Below are 23,351 nucleotides of genomic sequence, written 5' to 3'. Positions count from 1 at the left end.
CGGCGCGCGCTGGGTTGGACTGCGTAAGCTCCTGCCTTGTTAAAGGAGGTAGCTAGGTCTGCTCACCAGCCGCGTACGCAGCATGCAGGAGTTCCCGGGGAGATGGCCCATGACCCCTGGGGGCATAGGTTTAGTCCGGCGTGCTGGCCTCTCTGTTAAGCCTAGGTCGGCTTGCAGCGTATTGTTTGGCTGAGGCCGGGCATGACCCAAGAAAGTGTGTCCGACCGGAGTTAATCGAGCGTGGTGGGTAAGTTGGTGCACCCCTGCAGGGAAGAAAACATCTATTGATAGCCTGTCCTACGGTAACAGACACTTGGAGTTGTATCCCGATCGATACAACTAGAACTGGATACTTGAGCTGAGAAATGAATGGATTGTGATGAGAAACGGATGGTGGTGAGAATTGGATTGTGATGATAACTGGATAGTATGGCTCTGGGATTGCTTTCTCGTAGGGAGTCGAGAAAGGATCTCTGGCCGAGGTTGATAACACTTCTACTACTTTACTTTATGCTACTCTACTCCCCCCTGTTGCTGCAAGATGGTGGTTTCCAGAAGATGCTAGTCTTCGATAGGCTAGGCTTTCCCCTTCCCTTCTGGCATTCTGCAGTTTAGTCCACAGATACAACCCATTCCTTTGATACAGATGCATACTTAGTTTAGATCTAATGTAAGTCTTGCGAGTACTTTGGATGAGTACTCATGGTTGCTTTGCTACCTCTTTTCCCCCCTACCCAATTGTTGCGACCAGATGACGGATCCCAGGAGCCAGACGACACCACTGAAGACTACTGCTACCCTGAGGGTGCCTACTACTACGTGACAACCGCTGACGACTTGGAGTAGTTAGGAGGCTCCCAGGCAGGAGGCCTTGCCTTTTCGATCGTTGCTACTTTTGTGCTAGCCTTCTTAAGGCATACTTGTCTAACTTATGTCTGTACTCAGATATTGTTGCTTCCGCTGAATCTTGTGTATTCGAGCTTATGTATTCGAGCCCTCGAGGCCCCTGGCTTGTAATATAAAGCTTGTATTATTTTAATTTGTGTCTAGAGTTGTGTTGTGATATCTTCCCGTGAGTCCTTGATCTTGATCGTACACATTTGCGTGTATGATTAGTGTACGATTGAATCGAGGGCATCACAGTTAGGGTTCATCATTTGGGGATTTTTAACCAGGTCGCCGATTTGTGCAATTTGTGTGCTGGTTAGCTTCCTAGGACTATCTCTTACTATGAATGGAGTGGCATTGCTCATGATCTGTTGTCTCGTTGTCTGCATCAAGAACCGTGCGTCAAGCTTGTTGCATTTGAATCTATGGAAACATGCAGACGTTTTCTTGCGTGTGCTCAGGAGAAGGTATGTTGGTTAGTAGTGTAAGTAGATTAGCTTAGTTAGTTTATGCTCCATTCACTTGTCAGTACTCCAATTTTGTGTATCAAAGATTTGTTCCTGGATAGATGTTGCTTCAGTACTCCAATCTTCTGTTGCTTCAGTTGATGTAATAGTTGTTGCCCATAATCTATGCATATAATCTATGCATATACAATCTTATAGATGGGAAAAATTTATATATGTTGTTATAATTGTTTCTGCCCAGAATTTGTGCATACAATTTTGAGAATATATCTATTAATTAATGATGTAATATTTGATTTAGGCACCAATTGATGCATATAATATAATTCAGTGGATAGAACTAAACTAAAATTCAGTGGATATAACTGAACTACAATTCAGTGGATAGAATTAAACTAAATTTCAGTGGATAGAACAAAAACTACAGATTTGCACATTTGGGTGGAAAGAACTAAACTACAATTTCATACAGTATTATATAATTTGTGCACATTTCATATAATTTCTTATTGAGAACATATTTATTTAATTGTAGGCAGAACTAAAGTGCAACTATCTCGAGTGGATAGACCCAGAGTGGTCAGTGGCTATGCAGTTCACCCTCACTGAATTGTGGAGCATGTATGACAAAGATATCGATGACAGGCTGAAAGAAAATGTTGATCTTGGTGAAAGAAATTTCAAACTAGTTGGAGAAAAGAGGAAGATGGAGGAAGATCTGAGGTTTTTCAAACTGGACTTTGCTAAAATGGTTGCTGACAAGGAGGATGCTATCACAGAGTTGGGCAATGCTAGGTTGGCTCTAAGTGATCTCAAAGAGGAGATGGAGAAGAAGAAGCTGGCAGACCATGGTTGTACCAATCTTCATCAGGTACTTAGGGCAAAGGCAGAGAAAGAGAGGGACCAGCTAGTGGTAGAGAGAGACCAAGTTGTGATAGAGAGGGACCAACTGGAAGAAGAGAAGAAAAAAATGGAGTACATGATTGCAGATCTGCTCAAACAGAAACATGGGTACAAGGACAAGATCAAGAAGTTGAAGGACATATGTGATGATTTTTAAGTATGTATCGTGGTGTGGTTTAGGGTAACACTGCAGTTGATATGAATGTGCTCTTATGCACTTCCAAAGCTATAATGCTTTATGTATCTTTATGTCCAAGACTTGTGTTGTGTACTCTAAGACTTGTGTTGTGTACTCCCAAGAACTAATGTCTAACTTATTATCATTGCATCTTTGGATCAATGTCCTACTTATTAATGTATTTTGTTTGTATCAAATGAAATGTTTGTAGTTGTTTTGCCATAATATTTGCACAAAACATATATTCTAAATGTTTGTGGTTGTTTTGCCATAATATTTGCACAGAATATATATTCTAAATGTTTGTGGTTGTTTTGCCATAATATTTGCACAGAACATATATTATAAATGTTTGTGGTTGTTTTGCCATAATATTTGCACAGAACATATATTCTAAATGTTTGTGGTTGTTTTGCCATAATATTTGCACAGAACATATATTCTAAATGTTTGCACAGAATTTTAACAGCAGGAGATAAACATAGATAACTTCAAAGTGCCATACATAGGTTTAACAAACGTAGGTTCTAAGTGCCATACAAAGGTTCATAATGTCATAAATAAAGTGATGTAATGCCTGATTTAGCACACATGCACTTGCATACAGACTTCAAATTTGAGCATTTAATAGTTCCCACTGGCATAAAAGTACCCCTCCATCCTCTTGCTCATGTACTTTGTCCTCTTTGGCCTACTGCCTGCAGGCTGGCTAGTAGAAGCTTTTGCAGAACTTCTTGGAGGCTTGAACCTTTTTGCACCCCTTCCAGCAGCAGTGGAAGATCTTGCACCTCTCCCAGCAGTAGGAGAAGAACTAGCACCCCTTCCAGGAGTAGTAGCAGACTTTGCTCCTCTTCCAGTAGCAGCAGATGAACTAGCACCCCTTCCAGCAGCAGGAGATGAGGCTGCACCCCTTCCAGTAGCACTAGTAGTCTTTGCACCTCTTGCAGCAGCAGGAGAGGAGTTTGTAGTAGATGATGATGGTGCACCCCTAGCACTTCCAGTAGCTGATGAAGCCGCACCATGGTGCCATTCAGGTACAGTCCTATTTTCCTATAATTAAAAAATTAAACAACTTTATAATGATCAGTCAATAGAAATGAACACTCAACTAATTTCAAAATGAAAATACCATGTGCTTGTTCCTCCTGATTTGCAGATCAAGCCTCAATGGCTTTGGACAGCCTGTGTACTTGTGTCCTTGCAGCTTGCAGTTCCCACATGTTATAGTAGCCATCCTAGATGTCTGCTTTGCTTGAGGTGGCTCAAACTTTCCTTTTTTCCTTTTCTCTTCTGCTGGCCCCTTCTTGTCATTTTGAGTTGTGGTGGTTCAATGTCAGGTGTTGGAGTTTTCACCCAGCTATCTGGACCAGGAACAGGGTAAATTACCGGCTTATATGCCTCCAAGTACATAGATTTCTTGAAAACACATTGATATGATCCTCTGGCAGTTGTTTAGACCTATAGATGGCAGAACAAGCATGGTTGCAAGGAACTCCAGTGATGTCCCATTTCTTGCACCCACATGTCTGTAGGTTTGTGTCAACACCATAGGTCTTGTCTCCACTAGTGACTTGGAAAAGTCCTTGGCCAGCTATCAGTGCTTTGCAATCCCTTGCATACTTCTTGTGCATCTCCAACCTCTCTGCATAGGTTGGTGCAATCTCCCATCTAGCACATTTTCCACCCTCTCTCTTCTAGTGGAACCTCACTAGAAACTTGTCCTTGATCCCATTGATCATTGTGACAAGCTTGTTCCTTACATCTAGAATGTACTTATTAAAAACTTCACTTAAGTTATTCACCACCAAATCAGTTTTGCAATTAGTGTTCATTGCATGCCTAGACCAAGCTTTACGAGGAATTCTTGACATCCACTCCCAAGCAGCAGTGCACTCAGCCTTCATGCTTTCCATAGCCAAATTAAAGTCATGTTCAGTGTAAGCATAGGCAGCTGCATCCATGCATCTCTTCAAATCCTCTCCTCCAAATCCTGCTCTCTGGAAGTTTGCATAGATGTGCCTCAGACAGTACCTATGATGGCAGTTTGGGAATATTGTTGTCACTGCATTGAGTAGACCCTGCATGAAAGTGAATTGAAATTATTTTAAATGATTTTACATGATTTAATATGATTTTAAATGATTTTAATTGATTTAATATGATTGTAAATGATTTTAAATGATTTAATATGATTTTAAATGATTTTAAATGACTAAACATGATGGTTTCACTTTGATGATCAACTAGTCTTGATTGGTCACCCTAGGCCATCATGGGTCACCCTAGGCTATCTAGACCAAAGTGTCGAGAAGAAGCGTTACGACTCGACACCTACCAACTAGTCTTGATGGCATCACTTTAATGATGCCTATGTTTCTTGATCCTACATGGGTCACCCTAGGCCATCTAGACCTAAGTGTTGACAAGAAGCGTTACGACTCGACACCTACCAACTAGTCTTGATGGCATCACTTTGATGATGCCTATGTTTCTTGATCCTACATGGGTCACCCTAAGCTATCTAGACCTAAGTGTCGACAAGAAGCGTTACGACTCGACACCTACCAACCAGTCTTGATGGCATCACTTTGATGATGCCTATGTTTCTTGATCCTACATGGGTTACCCTAGGCCATCTAGACCTAAGTGTCGACAAGAAGCATTACGACTCGACACATACCAACTAGTCTTGATGGCATCACTTTGATGATGCCTATGTTTCTTGATCCTACATGGGTCACCCTAGGCCATCTAGACCTAAGTGTCGACAAGAAGCGTTACGACTCGACACCTACCAACTAGTCTTGATGGCATCACTTTGATGATGCCTATGTTTCTTGATCCTACATGGGTCAGCCTAGGCCATCTAGACCTAAGTGTTGACAAGAAGCGTTACGACTCGACACCTACCAACTAGTCTTGATGGCATCACTATGATGATGCCTATGTTTCTTGATCCTACATGGGTCACCCTAGGCTATCTAGACCTAAGTGTCGACAAGAAGCGTTACGACTCGACACCTACCAACTAGTCTTGATGGCATCACTTTGATGATGCCTATGTTTTTTGATCCTACATGGGTCACCCTAGGCCATCTAGACCTAAGTGTCGATAAGAAGCGTTACGACTCGACACCTACCAACTAGTCTTGATGGCATCACTTTGATGATGCCATCAACTAAATAAACAAGCTAATGAACTAAATGAACTAAATGAACAACTAAATGAACAAGTAAATGAACTAAATGAACAACTAAATAAACAAGCAAATGAACTAAATGAACTAACCTTCTGTCTATCAGACATGAATGTGTACTTTCCAAATTTTCCCTCTTCACTTCCTCCTAGAGCATACTTGAGTTGTGTCAAGAACCAGGACCAGTTCACTGTATCTTCAACTCCAACCACTCCAAATGCAATGGGGTACATATTGTTGTTTGCATCCCTTCTAGTAGCTGCTAGTATCTGTGCACCACTTGTCAATTTGATGAAGCAGCCATCTAGACCTATGAATGACCTATATCCATTCAAGAAGCCCTCACAACATGCATTCAAACTGAAAAATAGACCATGGAACCTTGGTCCAGCAGTAGGATTTTCTCTGGTTTTGCCACTAACAGTAGTGACAATGCACCTAGATCCAGGATTTGTAAGCTTCACAGTCTCCAATGTTGGGTAACGTAGTAATTTCAAAAAAAATCCTACGCACACGCAAGATCATGGTGATGCATAGCAACGAGAGGGGAGAGTGTGATCTACGTACCCTTGTAGACCGACAGCGGAAGCGTTAGCACAACGCGGTTGATGTAGTCGTACGTCTTCACGGCCCGATCGATCAAGCACCGAAACTACGGCACCTCCGAGTTCTAACACACGTTCAGCTCGATGACGATCCCCGGACTTCGATCCAGCAAAGTGTCGGGGAAGAGTTCCGTCAGCACGACGGCGTGGTGACGATCTTGATGTACTACTGTCGCAGGGCTTCGCCTAAGCACCGCTACAATATTATCGAGGATTATGGTGGAAGGGGGCACCGCACACGGCTAAGAATATGATCACGTGGATCAACTTGTGTGTCTATGGGGTGCCCCCTGCCCCCGTATATAAAGGAGTGGAGGAGGGGAGGGCCGGCCCTCTCTATGGCGCGCCCTAGGGGAGTCCTACTCCCACCGGGAGTAGGATCCCCCCTTTCCTAGTCCAACTAGGAGTCCTTCCATGTAATAGGAGTAGGAGACAAGGAAGGGGAAGAGGGAAGAGAAGGAAGGAGGGGGCGCAGCCCCTCCTCCTAGTCCAATTCGGACTAGGCCTTGGGGGGCGCGCGGCCTGCCTCTCCCTCTCCCCTAAAGCCCAATAAGGCCCATATACTTCTTCTCCCGTATTCCCGTAACTCCCCGGTACTCCAAAAATACCCGAACCACTCGGAACCTTTCCGATGTCTGAATATAGTCGTCCAATATATCGATCTTTACGTCTCGACCATTTCGAGACTCCTCGTCATGTCCCCGATCTCATCCGGGACTCCGAACTCCTTCGGTACATCAAAACTCATAAACTCAAAATATAACTGTCATCGAAACCTTAAGCGTGCGGACCCTACGGGTTCGAGAACAATGTAGACATGACCGAGACATGTCTCCGGTCAATAACCAATAGCGGAACCTGGATGCTCATATTGGCTCCCACATATTCTACGAAGATCTTTATCGGTCAGACCGCATAACAACATACGTTGTTCCTTTTATCATCGGTATGTTACTTGCCCGAGATTCGATCGTCGGTATCTTAATACCTAGTTCAATCTCGTTACCGGCAAGTCTCTTTACTCGTTTCGTAATACATCATCTCGCAACTAACTCATTAGTTGCAGTGCTTGCAAGGCTTATGTGATGTGCATTACCGAGAGGGCCCAGAGATACCTCTCCGACAATCGGAGTGACAAATCCTAATCTCGAAATACGCCAACCCAACATGTACCTTTGGAGACACCTGTAGAGCTCCTTTATAATCACCCAATTACGTTGTGACGTTTGGTAGCACACAAAGTGTTCCTCTGGCAAACGGGAGTTGCATAATCTCATAGTCATAGGAACATGTATAAGTCATGAAGAAAGCAATAGCAACATACTAAACGATCGGGTGCTAAGCTAATGGAATGGGTCATGTCAATCACATCATTCTCCTAATGATGTGATCCCATTAATCAAATGACAACACGTGTCTATGGTTAGGAAACATAACCATCTTTGATTAACGAGCTAGTCAAGTAGAGGCATACTAGTGACGTTTGGTTTGTCTATATATTCACACAAGTATTATGTTTCCGGATAATACAATTCTAGCATGAATAATAAACATTTATCGTGATATAAGGAAATAAAATAATAACATTTATTATTGCCTCTAGGGCATATTTCCTTCATCCAAATAGTCTCTCAGCCTCTTATATTGCTTCCTGTGATCACCAAGCACAATCTCCTTTGCTTTCTTCTTAGCCCTCCATGCCATCATTCTAGGAATCTCAAGCCCAAATTGCCTCTTTGCCTTGTCAACAATAGCAGGTATAGTAGTGTTGGGATCTGATCTGATAGTTTCAAGGATTTTGTTGCCAAGCCACCTTGAACTAATCCTAGTTTTCTCAGACTGGGTGGGACATGTGTGCTCCAACCTCATCTTCTTAATGCAGAAAGTGGGGTCATTTCTTATCTGTGCTGCTACCATGTAGAACTGACATCCATCTCCATCACAGCAAACTATTGTCCTATCACCGCAGTTTCTGTGATATTTGTATCTTCTAAGTTGTTTCACATGCAAATTGACAAGGGCCTCTCTGAATTGGTAAACATCTTTGAAACAGAGCTTCAGCTGAAATTGTTGTTCTAGATGCATCCTGTCCTCATCATACCAGACCCTAGGTGGTCTTTTCTTAGCTCTACTCCTTCTGCCAGAGCTGATAACAAAGGACATTGATTCATTGCCATCATCATCTGCTTCAAAGCCTGTATCTTCCTCTTCTGAAGATGGAAACCAATCAGGATTAATGGTTGGCCCAGCACTTGAGTGGGACCTACTTGTAGGACCTGGCCTCTTTGCCTTCTTCTTAACAGGCTCAGGAACTTGGATCTCTTGGGCCTCCTCATCATCTTCTTCCTGGTCCATGTCATATATATCTTCAGGATCTGTGTCCCCCTCACAGTGTGTACTAGCCATGTATTCAGCTCTCTTCCTCTTTATGTCAGCAATAGTTTCATCTAGCTCGTGTTCCTCTTTCCTCCTCTTTGCACTCTGTTCTTCCACATACTGCACTGAATCTGAGTCATCTTCTTCTTCTTCTCCTGTAGCTAAGAGATCCACATCAACTACAAATTCTTCATCACTGCTTGAACCTTCATCATCATTTGTGTCCATGCCTACAGGAATTTCTTCCTCACTAACTGCATTGTCCTCCTCATCTGAATCAAACTGAAAATCAGCATAATTGACACTTACTTCAGTGTTAAGCCGTGTCCCAAGATGTAACTGACAGTTAGGAGGAACTGATTTGAGTGGCAAAAAATTTACACTTTCATGTGTCCCAAGATGTAACTGACAATTAGGAGGAACTGATTTGTGCACAACACCTGATTCAGCAACAGCAAAGACAACAGGTGGCTCTGCATCTATTTGTTGTGCATCTTGATCTTCTCCAATTGGTGGTTCAATAACTACCTTTCCCTTTATAACTGTCAGTGACAATGTCTGGGTGCTCTCAAATTCTCTCAGCATGCGAACTACTTCAATGTTGCCTTTAATGACACAAACACCTTGCAGCCCTATATCTTCCTCTTTCAAGTAGCAAAGACTGTCATCCTCACAGTATCCATTGGTGACCATTACATTGACCAAACTACCATAAGTGATTTCTCTTTCAGACATCTTAACAAGAGCATACTTCTTCCCAGGAAACTGGAAATAGATTGACCATAAATCTTCAGGCCTAAAATGGACATACAAATGAATATTAATAAGTCAATTGTATCAACATAACTGACCATTATATCTGACCATTAGAATGCACTATTCAAAAAATTTAGAACCATCAAATTAGTACTAACATTACTAGCATAGACAAATGAATATCTTCAGGCCTAATATAGCTCACCATTACAATGCAGTGTAAGCAAAATTACCAAGTCAATTATAGTAACATGACAATAACATAAATGAACACTACAGTGTGATTTTCTCCAAAAATTCGGAACCCTACAGTACTACTAACATAACTGAACCCTGACTGAAGATGTGATATTCGATAAATATTCAGGACTACAATCACTTCTAAATGACTAACAAATCAATATTGAGAACTAGAATCTTTGTTCAATGTATAAAACAGATCTAGTAGTAAGGACAGATTGAAAGAACATATTTTGAAAGATTCAGATTACCTAGCTGAAGATGGGGCGAACGGGAGCACATCCTCGGGACCAATCTGCGAAGCTGCTTCCTCGGTACCAGGCTCCGGCGACAGGCCCACCGCCGCGGCCGACTCTGGATCTAGGTCGCAGCCGCCATCGGTGTGGGGGCCGATGACTCCGCATTGCGAGCGCAGCCGCTTCCGCCCTGAAGTAGTACCACCGCCCTCGCCGCTGAGTGCGTCGTCGCCGCTTCCGTCGACTCCGTGTGCGCCGTCGACGCCGGAGCTGGTCGCCATCGGAGCGGAGCGGGGAAGGACTGAATCGAGGGGTGGACTGAATCGACGGGGGGAACGGCTTGACCTAGTAGACGGGCGCGCCAAAACGGCCGTCTCTCGCCATCTAACGGCGTCCGTCAACACGCGCCATGTCAGCCCTACAGGCGGGACCCACCTGTCGGATTCGCTGTTTTTGGGCTAAAACGAAGAATCAGTGCTCCGCGTTATAGATTAGTCCCATTGTTGGTGGTTTTTTGTGAACTGTCTCAAATGTGGTACTGATCTATTACCCTAGCCCATAACGTGGTGGTTTTGAGTAAATAACTCCATTCTCGATGATGTACCAAACTTGATTACTTCATCTTGAATCTGTGTTGCCAATTCCCTGGTTGGAGACAGAACCAACACGATTGGGCTTGTTGTGCTCCACGGAGGAGGCGAACGCAGCGTCGAGCTTCTCCATGATGTCGATGTCCCCCATCTCCACCCGCACTCACCCCTCTTCCTCCTGTCCCTGGCACACGAACGCTGCCTCCCGGGTGTGCACGCGATGTTCAGAGTTAAGGAATCTGTCCGCCATTGTCATCTCCTGCCTCTCATAGTCTCTCTCCCTCTCGATGGTGACGGCGGCTGCGGTAGCGAGGATCCTATACAGCGCGTTCCGCGCCCGCGAGCGTCGTGGCGCGTACCGCCCCTCACCTGCTGTTGTTTCTATGGGCCGACCCATTTTGGGATTTAACCCCAACCGGTTTTGGGAAGGTTCTAGAACCTTCCCTGAACCGGGTTTTTATGTTTTTCTTTAGGTTTTTTTCCTTTTTCCTTTTTCTTTTCCTTTTTCTATTTTATTTTCATTTTTTCTTTACTTTTATGTTTTCATTTTTATTCTTGTTTTTCAATTTCCAAAAATCTATTAATTCACGATTTGTTTCTAAAATAGTTTTTTTAATGATGAACATTTTTCCAAAGTCGTGGTTTTATATTTACTAAATCGTTACTCTTAAATCATGAACATTTTTTTGAAACTGTGAACATTTTTTTAAAACTCACGAACATTTTTTTAAACCATGAACAGTTTTTTTTAGAAATTTGTGAACATTCTCTTAAGTCATGAACATGTTTTTCAAATAATGAACATTTTTTTTGAAATAATGAACATTTTAAAATTAAAGACTACTTTTTCAAAATCATGAACATTGTTTTTCAAATTCGTGAATGTTTTTAGAATTAGCGAACAATTTTTTGAATCGTGAGCATTTTTCCAAATTCGTGAACATTTTTTTAATCGTGAACATTTTTTCCAAATTCATGAACATTTTTCGAATTAGCGGACATTTGATTGAATTTTTTAAATTTTTTGAACATTTTTTACAAATTCATGAACAGTTTTTGAATTCTAGAGCATTTTTCTGTAGTCATGATGTACTTATTTTGTGAACATTTTTCAATTTCACAAACTTTTTTTTGAAATCATGAAATTTTTTAAATTTGTGAACATTTTTTGCCAAATTCATGAACAATTTTGGAATTATCGAGCATCTTTTTGGAAATCATGATTGTTTTATTCAAAATTAGCACATAAACTTTTCCATCTCAACATAAAGAACTTTCATATTATGTTTCAACAGGCGCGGCGTGCCGCCGCGCGGGTATGCTAGTTTCTGTAACAGCTCACCATCCTTTGTGGTGCTTGAACTATGTTACAACAGATTCACTGGCAGCATCCCCGTTGAATTTGGTAGTTGTTCGAAGCTCAAAATACTCAGTGCTGGCCACAACCGCCTCAGTGGGACATTCCCAGATGAACTCTTCAATGCTACTTCGTTGGAATATCTATCTTTCCCTAAGAATATCTTACATGGAGTACTTTATGGTTCACGCATAATGAAGCTCAGAAACCTCATAACCCTTGATTTGGGAGGGAACAGTTTCAGTGGCACAATTCCTGATTCTATTGGTCAGCTCAAGAGACTGGAGAAGCTCCATTTGAACAACAACATAATGTCTGGGGAGCTTCCATCAGGTCTGGGCAGCTGCACAAAACTCATAACCCTTGATTTCGGAGGGAACAGTTTCAGTGGCACAATACCTGATTCTATTGGTCAGCTCAAGAGACTAGAGAAGCTCCATCTGAACAACAACATAATGTCTGGGGAGCTGCCATCAGGTCTGGGGAGCTGCACAAAACTCATAACAATTGACCTCAAGAACAACTACTTCAACGGAGAACTTATGAAGGTCAACTTCTCCACCCTGTCAAATCTAAGAATTTTAGATCTTCACATCAACAACTTCACTGGCACAATTCCAGAGAGCATCTATTCATGCAGCAATTTGATCACGCTGCAGCTATCAGTCAACCATTTCCATGGAGAGCTCTCGTCAAGAATAGGAAATCTGAAGTATCTCTCCTTTTTCTCGATTGCCGACAACAATATTACAAACATCACAAACACACTTCACATTCTTAAGCGGTGCAGGAACCTTAACACCCTGCTAATTGGGCACAACTTCAGGGGTGAGCTCATGCCAGAGGATGAAAAAATTGATGGTTTTGAGAATCTTCAGGTTTTGGGCATCGGAGGTTGCCAGTTGTTTGGAGAAATACCTCTTTGGTTATCGAAGCTAGAAAATTTAGTGATGTTAATCTTATCTGACAATAACCTCACTGGATCAATACCAGCCTGGATCAATGCCCTTAGCAATCTCTTCTATCTAGACATATCTTCCAACAGCATCACAGGAAAAATTCCAACAGCATTAATGGACATGCCAATGCTAAAGTCAGAGAAGACTGAAGCCCATCTGGACATGAAGGTCTCCGAACTACCAGCTGATGCAACTCTATCACTTCAATACCGCATACCAATTGATTTATATAAAGCTCTGGATCTAAGCAATAATATGTTAACTGGTGAGATCCCCATGGAGATTGGTTAGTTGAAAGCCGTCGTTTCACTCAATCTGAGCTTCAACGATCTAACATGGCAGATCCCAGAATCAATATGTGGTCTAACAGACCTCGAGGTGCTAGACTTGTCAAGCAACCATCTCACAGGTGCAATCCTAGCTGCATTGAACGGACTGCACTCCCTTTAAGCTTTCAAAGTCTCTAGCAACAATCTGGAAGGTCCTATTCCATCTGGAGGCTAGTTCGACACATTTCCAAATTCTATCTTCGATGGGAACACAAAGCTCTGTGGTGCTATCCTCCATCGCAACTGTAGTTCAGCAAAAGTACCTCAAGCTACCATTCTTACAAAAGAAGAAGTTTTTGCGATTGCCTTCAGTGTGTTCTTTGGTGTAGGTGTGTTGTATGATCAGATATTTTTATCAAGGTTTTTTCTTATAACTAGGCGATAGCCCAGTAGTGGAAGCGTAGTGGCCAGACCAGTGTATCTCTTTTTAATAATGTGTCTGGGGTGCTAGTACGTTGGTCTCACTATTTCATCTTATCAAGGTTTGTAGGCTAGGCTTGCTATCCATGTACCAGAGCCATGAGTTGGTTGCAAGATCTTATGGGTTTCACCTCTAGCCTACCCCAACTTGTTTGGGACTAAAGGCTTTGTTGTTGTTTGTTTTTTAAGGTTTGTAGGCTAGCCCTACTCGACTTTGCCAATTTATTATGGCAATTTTGTTCAGAGTTGAATTTAATTCAGGTTTAGTGACATGTCAAGTAAACAAGATTCGTCAAGGTGGTGGTGTATTCCATGCAGAGAGACTACAAAGGAGTAGAAAGTGCACTACACATACAGTAAAGATCGTCGAAACAAAACTATTCAACTAAACCTTCAATCCATGAATCACAACCGGATACCGTTCGACAGACCATGTCCACTGTCCACATAAGCATCACACAAATCGCCAATCAGCCTGTCACTACTATTCCTCGGTCCTCACGCGATACCGAGTCCCACCCAGATCGGTTCCATGGCAACCACAAATCCCAGTCCAAGGTAAGTAGTCAGTAATAACGAACCAGCGGAGACGCCAAGATAGCTAATCGAAAACAACAACAACGGAATCCTTGACCCAAACTCCTTCGTAACAACCACGGCCGCAAGAGGCAAATACATATGATGGGAGCAAGAGCTGCTTTTTTGTTCGTCTCGTGCTATTTCTCCATAAGACCATTGATGCCTTACATAGCCAGTGCATAACTTGAGGATCTGGCTTCTATGCTAGTTTCATCAGAAACCATGCAGCCCCTTCAATTTTCAAACAAGACACACAACAACAAATTGTACATACCTTCCCTTGGCCTCACTCTTGTGCTGCTGATCTCATTGGCCTCTCCCGCAAGTTCCTGAACGGAGCAGGAGAAGACCTCCCTTCTCCAGTTCCTCACCGAGCTCTCATGGGACAGTGGTGTTGCCGCCTCATGGCGGAACAACACGGATTGCTGCAAGTGGGAAGGGATCACCTGCAGGCAAGATAGGATGGTTGCCAAAGTCATGCTGGCTTCAAGAGGCCTAGAGGGGCACATCTCGGAGTGCCTTGGAAACCTCACCAGGCTGCAGTATCTTAACCTCTCTCACAACTCGCTGTCTGGTGGTCTGCCGCTGGAATTGGTGTCGTCCAGCAACATCACCGTCCTTGATGTCAGCTTTAACCAGCTCAATGGAACACTCCACGAGTTGCCATCTTCAACCCCTGCTCAACCCCTGCAGGTACTGAACATCTCAAGCAACCTATTTGCAAGACATTTTCCATCCACCACATGGAAATCAATGGAGAATCTGATAGCACTCAACGCAAGTAATAACAGCTTTACAGGGCAGATACCAACTCATTTCTGTAGCAGTTCACCATCCCTCGCTGTGCTAAATCTGTGTTTAAACAAATTCAGTGGCAACATCCCGCAGAAACTTGGTAAGTGCTCCAAGCTGAGAGAGCTCAGGGCCGGCTACAACAATCTCAGTGGAACACTTCCAGATGAACTCTTCAATACTGCCACACTGGAGCACCTGTCTTTTCGTAACAATGATTTACATGGAGCTATTGATAGTACACGCATAACCAACCTCAGAAATCTTGTAACTCTTGATCTTGGAGGGAACAGATTCGGTGGAAAGATTCCAGATTTGATAGGCCAACTCAAGAAGTTGGAGGAGTTCCATTTGGACAACAACAAATTCTCAGGGGAGTTGCCATCAGCTCTAAGCAACTGCACGAATCTCGTAGCAATTGATCTCAAGAAAAACAATTTCAGTGGACAGCTCGCCAAGGTCAATTTCTCCAACCTGCCAAATCTAAAGACATTAGATGTTTACTTCAACAGCTTCACCGGCACAGTTCCAGAAAGCATATACTCTTGCAGCAATCTGACTGCACTGCGGGTATCTACCAACAAATTAACAGGGCAGCTTTCACCAAGATTAATTGATCTGAAGTACCTCACCTTCCTATCACTTACCACAAACTCCTTCATAAATATTGCAAATGCACTTCACATCCTTAAGAGCTGCAGGAACCTTACCACTCTACTTATCGGCAGTAACTTCAAGGGAGAGCTCATGCCAGATGACAACACAATTGATGGTTTCGAGAATCTTCACGTTTTGGACATCGGAAGTTGTAAATCATTTGGAGGAATACCTCTTTGGATATCAAAGCTTCGAAAACTAGAGGTGCTAATCTTATCTGAAAATCAACTCAGCGGATCAGTACCAGCCTGGATCCAAACACTAAGCGACCTGTTCTATCTAGACATATTGAACAATAACCTCACAGGGGAAATTCCAACAGCACTGATGGATATGCCAATGCTGAAGTCAGAGAAGAATGAAGCCCATTTGGACCAAAGGGTCTTCGAGCTACCTATTTATGCAGCTCCATCACTTCAATACCGGGTTCCCATGGCTTTGCGTAAAGTTCTTGATCTAAGCAACAATAAACTCACCGGTGAGATCCCCATGGAGATCGGTCAGTTGAAATCCCTCCTTTCACTCGACTTAAGCTTCAACCACTTGACAGGACATATCCCACAATCGAGTTGCAACCTCACAAACTTGCAGATGCTAGACTTGTCCAGTAACAACCTCACAGGTGCTATCCTAGTTGCACTGAACGCCCTGCACTTCCTTTCAGCATTCAACATTTCAAACAATAACCTGGAAGGGCCTATTCCATCTGGAGGCCAATTTGATACGTTTCAGAATTCTAGTTTCGATGGGAACCCAAAGCTGTGTGGCTCTGTCCTCACTCACAAATGCGATTCAGCAGAAGCACATCAAGCCATCATTCTGTCAAGAAAACCAACTGACTGCAAGGTGGCCTTTGTGATTGCCTTCAATGCTTTCTTTGGTGTAGGCGTGCTGTATGATCAGTTAGTCTTATCAAGGTATTTTAGCTAGTCCTATTTGGGTTCACATAGTAGCTTATGGAAATTTGGCTCATATTAGGCTGCTACTCAGGTTTAGCAACGCTCAACTAATATGCTTCTCCTCTAGGTGCGAGTCACAATTAGGTAGAAATTAAATATTATAGGGTGAAGAATGATTTCATTACGTGGAGATGTCAAAGATGTAACTATGTAAGACATTCTGTCAAAAACTGTGTCATCTCAGCATTCCATATAACACAGTTCAGCACATTGCAGTATGTACCCGTGATGTTCTAATAGCTTTAATTTCAACAATAAACACTTTGTAGTTGAGGCATGGGGCATTTTGGGGTGGGTGAGTAACTAAAAGATGAATGTAAGATGCAAGCACTACAAGCCACAATTACTCGCAGCATGCAGAGCAGCACGTAGAAATCCATCACAAAATCTTATTAGGGTTAAAACTTAAAAGGAGACTAGCAGCTAGAACAACAAGGACAACTGAATATCAATCACACGCCCCAGTTTTCTTTTCTAGATTTGTTTTGCAAGGGGTAATGTTTTCCCTGGTCTTTAGACTCCCAGATTTTGAGATGGCGATCATTCTGGTTCACACAAGCATTGAGGTTAGTCTAGCTTGTGCTTGTTTGGCTTTCTGCTGGTTTTTTAAATGAAGCTCAGAGAGAAACACAGAGATGTGAAAGGTGGAGCTAAAGGCGAAGACTTCGTAGGACCTTGATGTAGCCACAAATTAGATCATCAGTAGGTCAAGATAGTTGAGTCTACAATTAGGAACTCTGAGTAGCTGTAAACTTGCATTAAAAAAGAGTAAACACAAGTGACACAATAAAATGTACTTAATACATGAACTCGTGAACATTGTATACAAGAGAAGTTAATAGAAAGTGGTCAATTACATCATATAATTTGGTTCTATACTCTTTTGTATATATCCTGAATGCTACGCCTTTGTGATCAACTCTTTGTCCTTCGAATCAAATGGCACAACTACTGCCCCTTGTGGAAAAAGAAAGGACTATGTAATACTCATAAACGTAAAAGGAAAACATCATGTGATGCATCTCAACCTGCGCAAAACAATGTAAAAACCATACATGCTATCTACATACTCTCATTGTCTACCAAAGCATAAGTAGTTGAGGGACCCTGTACAAAAGAATTGACAATTAGCAAGAAAGAAGCATGCCATCAGCTGTCTAGACAACAATAAAACAATAAGTGTGAAAAGCCCCATCAGAATTAGCATTTGCCATCCAGTTTATGAGCTAAAGTTGAGCATTCAACAGTCGATAAAACATATTAAGCATCAGCTATTAAACAAAATCTTTTTTCCTAATAAGACAACATAGATATGAAATGGGCAAACTCTATTTTGCCATCCAGTTTATGAGCTAAAGTGGAAAGCTATGGTCACAAATGCATAAATAAGCAATATAGAAAATTAGTTAAACAGATTCTGTTTTTCCCTTGAAATACCTGAAGGAGCCCGCTAATTCCACGTGTGCTTTGAAAAAAGTGCAATGTATTACTTGTTTTAGTCGTGGGCAAACACATCCTGCCTTATAATCTTTGATAATAAGATATACATAGTTTTGAAAAGGATGTGCATTTTTAGAAGCATGTGTATTTTGAAGTAATTTTCTGTGTGAGCAAGGATGCATGGTAAAAATTTATGGCCTTGCATATAAAAAAGAAACAGAGAAGGAAAAGCAATCAAAAAAGAAGAAAAATACAATGGAGCCGAATAGAGCTCTTGGAAGCATCTCACAGGGAAGTAATATGCCTGGGAAAGCAGTAGAAGACCAGCGTGCAGGGTAGCCTGCTCATAGGCGTGCATAAAACCACATTGCACCGTGTTCCATGAGAAAGCCCTCAGTGGCACCCCCTCTCTGGGGCGGTGTGAAGACACTGTCAAAGCCCGCTATCTTGCTCCCTCCATATGCTCTAGATGACCAGAGAGATAAAAGCATTTTGTTTTACTCACCCTGCATTCTTGACCAAGCATCCCGCCACCAGGCCTGGAGAGCAAGATTAGTAGGGAGTGACCTCGTTTCAGAATCATTATAAAAGTAAAAATAAAATACCTAAAGGCCGTCAATAGAAAAGAACACAAAATTCTTGAGTATTCACCGAGGCAGCTATATGTAAATCTGGAAGAGACAAAAATCAAAGACATCACAACATAAAATAGGATAGAGAAATTCATCCAGATCACATGGACATGCTGGCTGCGTGTATGAGTCAAATGTATACAAAAATGAGACCGAGAGGCCAACTTGTTGCTATTTCAATGCACACAAAGCCGTATCGTGTATGAATCTACAAAATAGCCACAATTTATGAATAAGACGGAGCACAATTCTAAAATATTATTCGATGGAAGCTTTGATTGCAAAACGAACAAAACGATTATATCCTACTGTTGTTCGAGGTTTCATAATTCAAGAAGAAAAACATTGTCTTTAACCAACAATACAACAATGTAACCGTGGACACACACAACAGCTGGCCTGGTTGCACTCGTCCAACTTGACAGCATGCCTCGAGTGCTCGCTTAGGGTGCCCCTACTGGTCTGGTTCCGGACATGGCTCAGGATGACGATGCCCAGCCGGTAGCATGACTGTTAAGGCTCATCAGAGCCGGGTCTTGAACACGAAGGGCCGGTTGACCTAGCCCTGCCAGGTCTTGAATGCCTACAACAGCAAAGGTGAATAATCCTCTTAGTTACTAAAAAATATGTTTGAGGATTTGGGCAATAGTGTCATTCCTGCAGCAGAAAAGAAATCTCCAGCATATTTGCCACTACTTTTTCCTGAAGATGCCACTACCTATTGTGAAGTTTAATATCAATGGACCAATACTCATTTCAAATTGCGAAAATAGAATGCCGACAGAGACCAATGATATTCAACTATCTAACAATCTCATGAGTTAAAAAGAGGAAGGCAAGAATATAGAAACATCTGCACGATTTGAGTACAGTTCAAACAAAATCTACATAGGTATACATAGGTAGCCATATGGAGCTGTAAACCAAGACAGAGGCCACCCAAGGTAGAACATCAAACAGTGACAAAGGAACATCAAAGCATTATATAGAACACTTTGCAATACACAGAGTAGAGAGCCTAATGCTTGAACTCTGATGGAGTTATCAATATAAGCTTTAAATACTATTGTGAAGGAGCTTTACCTAGGCTGTAGCACCGGAATACATGAATCCAAAAAAACTAACCATTAGAATTAAGTCCCAAGAGCCTAGTATTTAGAAACCTATAACTCTGGGTGAACATAAGATAATTCATACAGTCAATCCGCTAATAACTAAGCAACACAACTAAGCAACACGTAGTAGTTATCTTCCTGCTAGTAAAGAGAGCCAACCAAACAACCAATATGCCTAGGCTTCAGAAAAAAAAATTGCCTGAAGGAATAACCTTGGCAGATAATTTATAAATACACCTCGAAAATCATCACCAAGTTTAACGGGTACGTGTTAATTTAAATCAAGAGAACACAAAAGGATCATGTAACATGGTTCTTACCTTCTACCATTTTGGAAATTATTGTACGCTGAAATCTACAGCTTCTGCTGGACAATGAACATATGTTAAGAAGAAAAGTATAGTTTAGGAAGGTGTGCATAACAAAATATGGAGCGCGCGTCCCCTCCTCCCATTCTCTTCTACCCTGCAACGACAGAGAGTAAAATTCCTCAGTTCTTCGGCTATCTATGAATCAAGCTTTTGGTCCTAGGATGCACAACCAATAAAAAGCATTACAATTTTATAAGGCATGAACAACTGTACCTTGAAGCACGGTCAACATGCAGGACATAGCTCGTAATTCTATTTAGGAATCATCATCTTCATAAAAGTAACAAGTAAACTTGGTCATCCATGCACCGACTGTAGGTTGCTTGCTAATTTTCACCTATGTCACAAATAGGACAATCATGTTCAAACTAAAGGTGAAAGCAGTACACATTCAGTTTCTTATTTAATTTAGTATACTGATAAAATCTCTATGAAGAAGCAGACCAACTGCTAGAAATAAACTGGCATGGAACGAAATCAGTGCCACAAAACCATATAGACATGCATGCTTCGGCCTTGCAGATGATGATTGGGATATGAAAAAAAAGATAGAAAAATGCATTGAAAGCTTGGACCTGAAATGTAGAAGATTGCCCCCTTGATCTACCGATGAGAAATACACGTAAGCGTCAACCAAATGCAATCACAGTCAAGTATGATTTCTTTAATCTATTTAGGGTGTTTTTCACGTACTGTGCGAGTAAGTAGCAAGGGGCTGTTCTTCAGTAACAACATCTTATTAGCTTCAGATGACGCCCATTGACACTATACTGCTAATTTAAGTTAAGTTGTGATCCTAATATTCGGCTAAAAAGACACATGGAAAGCTCAAACTGAATCGGGATTATCGATCTGCATATTATAACCTACCAAGGTTACCATGACAATGTAGATAGTCTGGAGGCTAACTTAAGAATGTAAACAAAATATATATATATAGACATTTCACGACATCAAACAATTACGGGTTGCGGTTTTAAACAGAAATACATGATGGATCATTGCATACAGCTATGATTATAAAGGTACTACTCTTACCGTCTATAATTATAATTCAATTCTTTGTCGATAAGAAAGCAACCATCATTATGGATACCTTTATATGCTTGTAGTGATCCTATGAGCATATGCTAATACTCCTTAACATAAATCTCACTTGTCATCGCCATCGTCACTGTCTTGCTGGAATCACATCCTCTATCTGCAAACTGAAATAATAGCAACATCAAATCCCTCTTGAAGGTCTCACCCTGGACCTCCCCCCTGTTGATCTGCACAGGCATGGCATTAACCAAGCAAACTCAACAATCCACACCATGCATATAATATCTCAAGTAAACTTTTTCAGGAAATTCACAGTACACTTCAACCCACTTGATTTATACACATGAACTTAACGGGATATGAGTATTTACACACAACAATTCATGGTTAATGTGGAACTGAAGCGACAAATTGAAAAAATCAAAATCTTACCTTAATGAATAAGCGGGGCAAAGAGGAGACTTCAAGGGCAACCACTTGTGTACTCTGAACAACAGAATGACCATATTCATTAAATATCACATTCAGCATACCCTCAAATCGACTGATGTAGATTATTGGGCTAATCTGCAAAAAGAAAAGCTAACAGGGGCTCTTCTCCTTGTGCAGACGTGTACTGAATTGGAAGGTTGACTTGCCTAAAGTACTGCCCAGCGACAGCAGGCATAGCACTGACCCAAACATGCAGTTACAGCTAATCAAAAGAGGAGAGGAGCAGGAAGGAAGAAGGAACCTGCAGACGTGTGGGCAGTACAGAGCCATCTCTGGCCTAGCGCGGTGTGAACGATGACCAGTTGTTCCTTCCGGTGACCCTCTCCCGTCGGCTGGCGCACATCCCTCTCCTCTTTCCTCTCTATTTCTACCTCCTCTCCTTCCTTCTCTCTCTCCCTCTCATCTTCTCTCTCTCCTGTAGATCAAATCGAGTGCCGTCGCCATCGCCCTTTGACTGCAGGTCGCCGCCGCCGTCGGAGAAGCTCACCTCCGTGCCCGCACGAGATGAGGAGGGGTGGGCAGCGGTGGCGTAGGGGAGGAGAAGCCAGCGCTGTCGGATGCCCTGCTCGGGAGCCGCCTTGTCTCTCTGGACGGGGCGCGCTCCACGGCCACCCCATCGTGTCGAGCTCTCCTAGGAGGCGACTGAGGTGGGAGGAGGAGGAGGAGGCGGCGGCGACTGAGGTGGGAGGAGGAGGGGGGCGGCGGCTAGGGTTTTGAGGAAGGACGGGAGGAGGAGGAGGGGGTCGGGCGTGACTCGTGAGAGGAGGAGGAGGGGCGTGGGAGGACGTGGGGTCATTTCTTTTTCTTTCGTTGCCGCTTTTTCCTTCGCTGCCGCGTGAGTCGCAGGACTATTCACAGTCGACGTGGATGCCGCGGTTGTGACTACCAACCCGCTCATCCTTTATAAGTTCAATTCAATTCTTACTAGTGAGGAGTCCAAAGATGCGGGACCACGGAGCCGAGAGCAGGATGGAAAGAACCTTCTCCGTTGGTGATCGAGTTTCTTAAAATTGCAACCGTATGTGCAAGCCACTGCGGCCAGAATATCCAATCAAGGGTATAAATATTTTGGCCCTTGTACAATTTTGCAGCGGGTGGGAGCAGTTATCATTGGACCTTCCATCTACAAGCAAGATTCACCGGGTTGTGCATGAGAAAGCTCTGCTGGCCTCTGGCATGCTCTGTTCGTGCCCGGATTTGACGGGGTTGGCCTAACTCTCGCTATGGGGGTGGCAGCGGCGCTTCCTGGTGGTATTGGCAAGTTCCCGAGTGAAAGCTTCGCACTTGGCACCGGCGACGGCGGCGCTTGTGGGTGTTGTTTCCTTCTTGAAGGCGTAGTCATGGGTCTCACTCATGTGCTAGGGCTCCGGGTGAAAACCCTTGTCTGCTCTCAGACACGGCAGCGGCGACACTTTGTGTCGTCACCCTCCTGGGGGTGTTGCCGTGGAGTTTTGGTGTCATCGGCTGGTCCTAGGCGAGGTATTAGGCTAGCTCTAAACTTCTTGTTGTATCTTTTGATCCACTTTGTAAGAGAGTCTTCTCTCCACATTGTATCGTTTGGTCGTGTACTGTTCGGTGTTGTTGTTTTATATATAAAACGGGGCAAAAGCCTGTTCCGAGAGAAAGCTCTGCCGACTCAGACAGTGCCACGACATGACCTACCTGAAGTTTGCACTTAACTCACCTCAGGTATCGAACCATTGTGCATCTGATCAGATTCTAAAAGGGTTGTTGCAGGCAATAATTCTGTGGAGTTGGTGGGATCCAGT

At 42.8% G+C, this 23,351-nt stretch overlaps 1 protein-coding gene, 1 long non-coding RNA gene and 2 pseudogenes across 2 annotated transcripts; 3 read left to right on the top strand and 1 right to left on the bottom strand.

The window, feature by feature from the left end:
- Positions 1-390: 390 nt before the first annotated feature.
- On the top strand, positions 391-2,415 carry LOC147964286 (uncharacterized). The gene is made up of 3 exons (XM_087529908.1): positions 391-396; positions 1,209-1,355; positions 1,891-2,415. The coding sequence occupies exons 1-3, from the start codon at positions 391-393 to the stop codon at positions 2,413-2,415; spliced, it is 678 nt and encodes a 225-aa protein (XP_087386034.1).
- Positions 2,416-10,723: 8,308 nt separating this feature from the next.
- Positions 10,724-13,466, top strand: LOC125516607 (receptor-like protein 2; annotated as a pseudogene).
- An 822-nt stretch (positions 13,467-14,288) lies between these two features.
- Positions 14,289-16,459, top strand: LOC147964285 (tyrosine-sulfated glycopeptide receptor 1 pseudogene; annotated as a pseudogene).
- Positions 16,460-16,874: 415 nt separating this feature from the next.
- LOC147964284 (uncharacterized) lies at positions 16,875-22,312 on the bottom strand. The gene is made up of 6 exons (XR_015607508.1): positions 21,824-22,312; positions 21,523-21,576; positions 21,143-21,254; positions 20,260-20,383; positions 19,996-20,140; positions 16,875-19,143 (listed from the first exon to the last, which is right to left on the bottom strand). It is a non-coding gene; the product is annotated as an uncharacterized LOC147964284 (long non-coding RNA).
- Between the last annotated feature and the right edge of the window lie 1,039 nt (positions 22,313-23,351).

The sequence above is a fragment of the Triticum urartu genome, chromosome 6A (genome assembly GCF_056163025.1).
Source record: "Triticum urartu cultivar PI428250 chromosome 6A, HENAU_Tu73, whole genome shotgun sequence".
In the NCBI taxonomy this organism is placed as follows: Eukaryota; Viridiplantae; Streptophyta; class Magnoliopsida; order Poales; family Poaceae; genus Triticum; species Triticum urartu.
The sequence above is the reverse complement of the archived record's forward strand: the minus strand, read 5'-3'. Positions and strand labels throughout refer to the sequence as shown.

Excerpts from the sequence above, each read along its gene's own strand:
- LOC147964286 (XM_087529908.1), top strand. Across the intron at positions 1,356-1,890 it reads TTGCGTGTGCTCAGGAGAAG|GCAGAACTAAAGTGCAACTA; the intron begins GTATGTTGGTTA and ends ATTTAATTGTAG.